General features: G+C 45.2%; 1 protein-coding gene across 1 annotated transcript; it reads right to left on the bottom strand.

The window, feature by feature from the left end:
* Positions 1–1388: 1388 nt before the first annotated feature.
* Positions 1389–2655, bottom strand: socs3b (suppressor of cytokine signaling 3b). The gene is made up of 2 exons (XM_069929992.1): positions 2530–2655; positions 1389–2242 (listed from the first exon to the last, which is right to left on the bottom strand). Exon 2 carries the CDS (start codon positions 2151–2153, stop codon positions 1536–1538), a length of 618 nt encoding a protein of 205 aa, XP_069786093.1. The 5' UTR covers positions 2154–2242; positions 2530–2655; the 3' UTR covers positions 1389–1535.
* Positions 2656–9580: the final 6925 nt, after the last annotated feature.

A 9580-nucleotide genomic window follows, 5' to 3' on the forward strand; every position in this document is an offset into this window, starting at 1 on the left:
AGCGCCCTTTCCACTGCCGATCTAACGGTGTTCATTTTATAGTGCAAGCTGTAGTTATAATCTTAACACTTGGCAAGGACATAAACCACTTCCCTGAAATTTCTACTGAAAATGTGGATTAAAGTATGTGCTAATCATACAGGATTTTAGTGGAATCACATGCACAGTTTAGAATGCTTTTGTTATTGCAATTATGTCTTTTTGGGATTCTATTGAAGCCTATTATATATACTCTATGCAGTCAAGAGAGTTAATGATTTTTCTGGCAATCAGCATTAAATACAGAACTTTGTTGTAAAACATGCTACCTACATTGAATTACTCACACATCTCTGCCCAACTACCTGATAGCTTTTATTCATAGAAAGCATGATGAAGTGTTTACGCAGAAGCTCTGACCACAAATTGAATAGTACAGGAAATAAATGTGTGAAAGCAGACAGGTCCTTTGATTGGGTGTCAATTGTCTGCCTGATTCAGAGAAGTCTCATCATACCAAGTAGAACCATACGATTACAGCACAGAAACAGGCCACCTCGACCCCTCCAGTCTGAGCCGAACCACTTTTTTGCCTAGTCCCACTGAACTCCACCCAACCCATAGCCATGTATCTGACCAAATTCTTAAATGTTAAAATTGAGCCTGCATATACCGTTTCAACTGGAAGCTCGTTCCAGACTACCACCAGTCTGTGTGTGAAGAAGTTCCCCCTAAGCTTTTCCCCTTTCACACTTAAACCAGGTTTGTATCTCACCTACCCTTAGTGGAAAAAGCCCGTCTACATTTACTCTTGTCTACTCCCGTCATAATTTTAAATACCTGTATCAAATCTCCCCACATTCTTCTATGCTCCAGGGAATAAAGTCCACACACACAAAAATAAATAAGATTTAACATTTGGTTTAACAAATCATCATGTAGGAACCAATCTTGAAACTGCAGGACTTCTTTTTTTGTTAAACAAGCCTGTTAAGTTTCTTGTGGTAGAAATATTCCCACAAAGAATGCAGCACTAATACAATTTTTTTTTAAAAAGCAGCTACAATTGGGCAGTGCCATTTATATACTAATAAAGCGATCTTAATATACTTTAGAAAGTCTGATACCCCCTAAGACAGCTAACATCATGGATGTAGTTTGTATGCTTTATAATGGACACTTCCCTAAAAGTCATTAGGACAGTTACTTTTCTAACAGCTAACAGTAGCCCCTCTAGGGTAGGGGCTGAGGTCAGATAGATGACTGAATTGTTCCTGTTATACGGTTAGTTATCCCAAGAGCTAGCAAATATAGGGACAGATGCCTCCAGTAGGAACTTGAATGGTGTTGGTTGCAAAGGATTATTTGGAGAAGCACACATATTTCAGAAACGAAGCTTGCAGATTAAATGTCATTAAAAATAGTGCATTTTATTATAAATTATTGAAATTTATCATAAATAAAAAAGAGTGCAAATGTTTCTGTTTCTTCAAGCTTAGATTATCCAACCGAGGTGGCCAGATGGTTTTGTGAGAGTTTGTATGGCAATTGAAGGATTACACCGGGGCATCGTAATCCTGTAGAAACTGTCTGACAGGCAACGGTAGTTCTTGGGTTTTGCCAGATACCTCCACATGTCCATTGACAGTTTTCCTACAGAGGTGCTGCAGAGTTGAAACACTGGATGACAGAGGCCTGGACAGCACCAGTGGAATCTTATCCCCTCCGGAATAAATGAAGTAGACCCTTTTCACATTCCCTGAGTCTGCAGATTTTGAAGGCATATAATGGTGAATCAACTTTAACACACAGTCAAATTTAGGAACCGTTTGAGTGCTTTTGGGGTCCGTTTGCAGGAAAAAGAAGCAGTTTTCGCACTGTATCCTAAGATTTTTGGTTCCCGATTCTGTTTTAACACTGAGGGTAAAGAAATGCCTATTGTCCGAGCTGTCCCTGATGAGGAATGTCCCCACCCGCTCCGAGCTCAGGAGGATGTTCGCCTCCGCCCCGCTCATTGTACTCCAGTAGAAGCCACTCTCCTTGAGTTTCCGCACGGTGTTCACGATCAGATTGTACTCGCTTTTGGAGGAGAAGGTTTTCAGTCGATAAGACAATCTCTGGGCCGGCGCATCGACAGGACGGCTCATCCCGTCAAATTTACTGTGCGTTACCATCGCAGACAAGTCCTGAATTTGGAAGTTCCGGGAGAATTCAAAAACTTCTGTTAAACCATAGAGCAGCTTGTGGATGGGGTGTCCAGCGCCTGTTAAGAGCATGAAAAAGACACATTTAGTCAACGATCGAGCCCCGTGCCCGAGAAAGTGGAACGATGCCACGCCAACTCCAAGCAAGGCGAGAAAAGTTAGTTCAACGATGGGAGAGGATCTGCGGGTCAGAGCCGTGGAGAAGGCTTGAGAATGTACCCTCTGGCTCTGAATCTAGGGCCGTGCCCCCCCCCCCCCCCCCACTTACTCCGAATCCCATTCTGCACCGCCACCCCAGCGGTCCCATCAAACTTTCCCACAGTCACGCAAAGTTTGCCCATCTCACCGTCGGGCTTCTCTCTCTCTCTCTCTCTCTCTCTCCGCCGCTCAGCGCTGCAGCCTCGAGTGTAATGAGCTTGAGGGAGAAGAATATGAAGGAGGCTTTCCGTCTGCTTGGCTCCTTCCAAATCAATGCCCTTTTAAATGTATTGCAAGAAGTCGATAAAGTTTGTGTGTGCGGGTCGATGAGCTGGCTGATCACGACTCCCTCTTCTACGGGCAGGCACTTGGGTCCGCTTTATATTTGTTTGCTGTGAGCTCCGCCCCCTCCCGTTCCTGGAAATGCATTAGTTCTGGTAACAACGTGATTCAAAAAAAAAATTTAAAAAAAAATGGGCTAATTGCCAGAAAGGGGAAGTGTCTGAAGAGTCCGTTCCTTTACGGGTATCGATTACAAGCCGGTTCTGGGAGTCAGTGTTTTCATTCTTACAGGACGCAGGGGGTGGGTGGGGTGGGGGGGAGACACTTCATTATCCTGAACAACCGACAGTGGCTTCTGCCCAGAGGAATGGCTCCGAAAACGTGGTTCACTGAGCGCTGCCAGTCCTCGTGGCCCCATCTCATTCAGTGTTCGCCGCTGCTAAACCTACTGCTCAGCGGCCACTGTGAATGAGGGAAGGATGCGGTGCATTTACCTGCTTTCTGCCCACCCCTGGCCATGGTGGTGATGGGATGCCCACCCCTGCCCGTGGTGGTGGTGGTAGGGGGGGTGCCCACCCCTGGCCATGGTGGTGATGGGGTGCCCACCCCTGCCCGTGGTGGTGGTGGTAGGGGGGGTGCCCACCCCTGGCCATGGTGGTGGGGAGGGGGGTGCCCACCCCTGGTGGTGGGGGGTGCCCACCCCTGGCCATGGTGGTGGTGAGGGGGGTGCCCACCTCTGGTGGTGGGGGTTTCCCACCCCTGGCCATGGTGGTGGTGGTGGGGGGTGCCAGGGGGTGCCCACCCCTGGTGGTGGGGGGTGCCCACCCTGGCCATGGTAGTGGTGAGGGGGGTGCCCACCCTGGCCATGGTAGTGGTGAGGGGGGTGCCCACCCCTGGCCATGGTGGTGGTGAGGGGGGTGCCCATCCCTGGCCATGGTGGTGGTGAGGGGGGGTGCCCATCCCTGGCCATGGTGGTGGTGAGGGGGGGTGCCCACCCCTGGCCATGGTGGTGGTGGGGTTGGTGTTGGTGGTGGTGGGGGGGGTGCCCATCCCTGGCCACGGTGGTGGTGGGGGGTGCCCACTCTTGCCCATGGTGGTGGTGCCCACCCCTTTCTGTGGGGGGGGGGGTGCACACCCCATTAACACCGTCCAGGACGGATGTCTGTCTGGACGCTGCTTTAAAGCGAAGTTTGCAAAGCGCTTTCCGCGAATGGTATTTGCCGCCTAAAAGCCAAGGCCGGCGACCCCGCGAAAATGGGAACCTTTCACCCGGCCCCCGCTTCACAGGGCCCGGCTCGGTGGGGAAATGCATTGCCAAGAAACACAAGCCCCGCTTCTCGTTCCTCGCTTCGTGCAGAGGATCGAGTGGCGCCATCACTTGGAATGGGACCAAACTGCAGCCTCGTCAAAGCCCGTGTCGTTGCCCGGATTCCCGGACCCTGGTGCGGGCTGTGGTGGTGCTGAGCCCCCAATGGGGAGCTTTCCCGAAAGGCTCCCACCAAGTTAAGCTCATTACCGGAAAGGGGAGAATGCATTCAAATGAGTTGCAGACAAGAATGCAAGATTGGAAGGGGTCCTTGAAAATCTGAGACGAGGGACCCCCCCCCCCAAAAAAACTTTTTTTCTTCTTCCCGTATTCACTTCGTTGAGGTCTGCTGTGAAAATGCTGCCTACCTTCCAAGAAGGAACTAACTGTTAGCAAGGCAGTGGGAACAAAAGGAGTTTCCATTCTCCAGTTTCCAAACATGTACCGGGTTTCTGGGAATAGCAAACGCCAAGTTCTAATTGAATATATGATTCATCCTTAATCTTAGAACATTGAATGGGCCAATAGAACTGATGCAGAAGAAACCCTCAAGCAATTTCCAATCAGTCGAACTGCCAACCAAACCTCAAGTCACAGTTTCAGATTATTTTGTAAAAGGGTGAATCTCCAGGCTTTATCCACTCACTTCTCCTTTGTACGTTTTTTGAACAAGAAGTCGTGCACCACTTAAACCAGACTTGGAACAAGAAATGGTGCACCACTTGAACCAGATTTGGAACAAGACTTTGACTTTTTAAAGTGTTAAACCTTGCTTCAGCAAAGAAATTATAGGAGCCCCGCAAACTCCAGGCTCCAATACCCCAAATTTCATATTTGTTGAAAAAAATGGATTGAATCTTTCAGTCTGCTCCCACAAGGTTAGCAACTAGATGCAAGTGCAATTAATTAGTCAGTCTTTGAGATTAATATGTCTTTTGACTGAAGAGATCAAATTGGTAAAAACCAGATGTAATTTGCTGTGATTAAAAAGAAAAATCAGAATGGAAGTTATGCAATTTATGGCTTGTGACAATTGTAATGATATCACATTATAGTCAATGTCCATGGATGGTATAACTTCAGGCCAAATGTGTCACTGCTTTAGATTTCAGATTTATTGTCAGAGTACATACAGGAAATCATATATAACCTTGAGATTCTTTTTCCTGCAGGTGAGGCAGAATTATCACTTATTGGCAGTACAAAAAAAAACGGACTCAACCTACAACAAATCATGAATGTATACAAACTGACTGTGCAATAGAGAGGGAAGGAGAACATCAGTAAAGTGCAATAGGAAGAGTGCTCAATGAGCCTTTAATTGAGTTGTTGTTGAGGAGTCTGATGGCGGAGGGGGAGCACCTGTTCCTGAACCTGGTGGTGCACGTCTTGTGGCACCAATACTCTTTCCTGATGATAACAGCAAGGGCCATGGTGGATGGAGCATATTGTGGAGAATCATAGGGTGTCCATCATTTGGGATGGTTGTATTTCTTTTAGCTTTGGCAAATACTAGAGCGCATCGGATGTCCCCCAAAGTTCCTCAACATGATTATCCAACTGCACGAAAACCAACAAGGTCGGGTCAGATACAGCAATGAGCTCTCTGAACCCTTCTCCATTAACAATGGCGTGAAGCAAGGCTGTGTTCTCGCACCAACCCTCTTTTCAATCTTCTTCAGCATGATGCTGAACCAAGCCATGAAAGACCCCAACAATGAAGACGCTGTTTACATCCGGTACCGCACGGATGGCAGTCTCTTCAATCTGAGGCGCCTGCAAGCTCACACCAAGACACAAGAGAAACTTGTCCGTGAACTACTCTTTGCAGATGATGCCGCTTTAGTTGCCCATTCAGAGCCAGCTCTTCAGCGCTTGACGTCCTGCTTTGCGGAAACTGCCAAAATGTTTGGCCTGGAAGTCAGCCTGAAGAAAACTGAGGTCCTCCATCAGCCAGCTCCCCACCATGACTACCAGCCCCCCCACATCTCCATCGGGCACACAAAACTCAAAACGGTCAACCAGTTTACCTATCTCGGCTGCACCATTTCATCAGATGCATGGATCGACAATGAGATAGACAACAGACTCGCCAAGGCAAATAGCGCCTTTGGAAGACTACACAAAAGAGTCTGGAAAAACAACCAACTGAAAAACCTCACAAAGATAAGCGTATACAGAGCCGTTGTCATACCCACACTCCTGTTCGGCTCCGAATCATGGGTCCTCTACCGGCACCACCTACGGCTCCTAGAACACTTCCACCAGCGTTGTCTCCGCTCCATCCTCAACATCCATTGGAGCGCTTACACCCCTAACGTCGAAGTACTCGAGATGGCAGAGGTCGACAGCATCGAGTCCACGCTGCTGAAGATCCAGCTGCGCTGGATGGGTCACGTCTCCAGAATGGAGGACCATCGCCTTCCCAAGATCGTGTTATATGGCGAGCTCTCCACTGGCCACCGTGACAGAGGTGCACCAAAGAAAAGGTACAAGGACTACCTAAAGAAATCTCTTGGTGCCTGCCACATTGACCACCGCCAGTGGGCTGATAACGCCTCAAACCGTGCATCTTGGCGCCTCACAGTTTGGCGGGCAGCAAGCTCCTTTGAAGAAGACCGCAGAGCCCACCTCACTGACAAAAGGCAAAGGAGGAAAAACCCAACACCCAAACCCAACCAACCAATTTTCCCTTGCAACCGCTGCAATCGTGTCTGCCTGTCCCGCATCGGACTTGTCAGCCACAAACGAGCCTGCAGCTGACGTGGACTTTTTACCCCCTCCATAAATCTTCGTCCGCGAAGCCAAGCCAAAGAAGAAGAAAAGATTTCTTTTGCATTAAAAGGAGAATTTTGCAATCACCTGAGTAATTTTCATCAAAACTACAGATAGACTATATAAAGATGAACTGAGAAGGCCAAAACCAGGGTGAATCATGTCCAGAATCAGTCAGACCAAATTGCTTGAGAGTTGAAGAAATACAATAAAATCCCTGTTATCTGGAGTTCAAGCAACCGTCAACTTCAGGCAACCAGCAAAAAAATTGCGGAAATTAAATGGGTAAAAAATATGTAAGATTAAAATTGGTGCTCTTCTCCATTAGTTCTCCAAGCAACCGGTAAAAACTCACTTATCTGTCCCTGTAGGTTCCGAAAACCAGGGGTCTTACTGCATTTAACAACTAAATGCAGTGTAAAGACTTGGAATAGATAGTAGCTTATTTTTTAATGTTTTAAAAAATTTAGTCATACAACACTGAAAAAGGCCAGTTCAGCCATACGAGTCCGTGCCACCCAACTTACACCCCATTAACCTACACCCTGGTACATTTTTAAAGGGTGGGAGGAAACCAGAGCCCCTCGATAAAACAAGTAGAACCTACTTATTCCTTACAGACAGTGTGGGATTCGAACCCAAGTCCGGTCCTGATCACTAACGCCATAAGGCGTTGCACTAAATGCTATGCCAACTGTGCCACCCCTATGCCAACCATGTAAAAGATTTTATTATATCATTTTATATATTCCTTGTTAATTGCTTGCATTGTGTTATATCATTTGAGAAGAAATTTGACTTGCTCTTTGCAAAACTCTCAAGAAGAATAAATTGAGTTCAACTCTTTTTATTGTCCTATCTTAGAAGAGAAATATGGATACATAAAAAGTGAGCTATTTAGCCATTTTCTGTGCTTATTGTTTCCCCAGGTCATTAGAAAGCAATGTTATTTAATTATTGTTGCCTTGACATCCATTTGTTAAATTACGGAAAAATATAAGGAAGTTATTATCATTGATCATAAATCAAAGTGTACAACATAAGTTGTGCTATCGTACGTTATCTTATGAAGGGAATTTAATTAGTGGTTTATAATGAAAAGCCAGTGGAATAAGTCTGCTACAGTTCAAGGAATAAGCTGAATTTTACAGGGCATATGATGCGTATCATTAGTACAAAAGACCTTTTCTTAACAAAAGATTTGATTCAGAGCGACATATGCGTCATCTTATTTGCGACCATAATATGTACATAAAAGGTCCTGATAAAAGTATGGTTGGTATAATAAGCATTTCAATGGAACTAGATTTATACCTTTACTAATGAAAATGCACATTGAGTTTGTGTGACGAAATGTTATTTTATCCAAGTAACTGGACACATTTTCCATTGGTGAGGCCACATTTGGAGTATTGTGTGCAGTTTTGGTCACCAAACTACTGGAAGGATATCAGTAAGATTTGAAAGAGTGCAGAGATTTACTAGGATATTGCCGGGTCTTCATGAATTGAGTTACAGGAAAAGATTAAAAAGGTTAGGATGTTATTCTTGGAGCATAGAAGAATGAGGGGAGATTTGAATAGAGGTTTACAAAATTACGAGAGGTAAAGACAGAGTAAATGCGCACAGGCTCTTTCCACTTAGATTAGGAAAGATAAATACAAAAGGACATGCACTCTTGGTTAAGTGTTATGTTAAATATGGAGGGGGATAAGGGGGGAGGAAGGGAAGGGGATAGAAAAAGCTTGAACTCTATACAGAAAACCTTGTATAGAATTGATAATTGTAAACTGTAATCAATGTTAATGTTGTCAACATTAATATTGATAAGATTGATAACTGTTTGAATTTAAGTTTGGAAAATCACAAATAAAATATTCAAAAAAAGGAGATGCACTTTGGGTGAGAGGGGAAATGTTCAGGGCAACTTTTTCACTCAGTGAGTGGTGGGAGTGTCGAACGAGTTGGTAATTGCAGGCTCACTCTTAAGTTTTAAAAATACATGAATAGGAGAGGTCTTGATGGTTATAGAATGGGTGCAGGTCAGTGGGACTAGCAGTATGATGTTTTCAGCACAGACTAGAAGGACTGAATGGCCTGTTTTCTATGCAGTAGTGCTGTTTGGTTCCATTAAATAGATTGCACCTGCAAGGAAATGATACTAGGACTCTTACTGTAATTCTCGTATTCAGCTCATTAGTTATCACAGTCATAAAATAATTACAAATGAGGAAGCCATGGAAGGATTGTCTATGGGCGGAGGATAGGAATAGGAAGGTGTCAATAATTTTACTGGGTGTTTCTTATAGGCTGCCCAATATGAGCAGGGATATCGAGAAGTCAATAGGGAAACAGACTCTGGAAAGGTGTAGTAAGACCAGAGTTGTCTTGATGGGAAATTTTAATTTCCCATATTGTGATCGGCATCTCCCTAGAGCAATGGGTTTAGATGGGGTGGAGTTTGTTAAGTGTGTTCAGGAGGGTTTCTTGACACAATATGTAGATAAGCCTACAACAGGAGAGTCTTGTACTTGATTTGGTATTGAGCAATGAAGCTGGTCAGGGGTCATATCTCTCAGTGGGAGAGCATTTTGGAGACAGAGATCATAATTCAATCTCCTTTACAATAGCATTGGAGAGAGATGGGAACAGACAAGTTAGAAAAATGTTTGAGTAAGGGGAAGTATGAAGCAATTAGGTAGGAAATTGGAAGCTTAAATTGGGAGCAGAAGTTCTCAGGGAAACGTATGGAAGAAATGTGACAAATGTTTAGGGGATAGTTATGTGAAGTTCTTCATAGGTAGGGTTATGGTAGGGTACAGGAACCAAAGTGTAC

Source organism: Narcine bancroftii, chromosome 3 (genome assembly GCF_036971445.1).
Source record: "Narcine bancroftii isolate sNarBan1 chromosome 3, sNarBan1.hap1, whole genome shotgun sequence".
Classification (NCBI taxonomy): domain Eukaryota; kingdom Metazoa; phylum Chordata; class Chondrichthyes; order Torpediniformes; family Narcinidae; genus Narcine; species Narcine bancroftii.

Coding starts and splice junctions, on each gene's coding strand:
- socs3b (XM_069929992.1), bottom strand. CDS start 2,153: ATGGTAACGCACAGTAAATTTGACGGGATGAGCCGTCCTGTCGATGCG.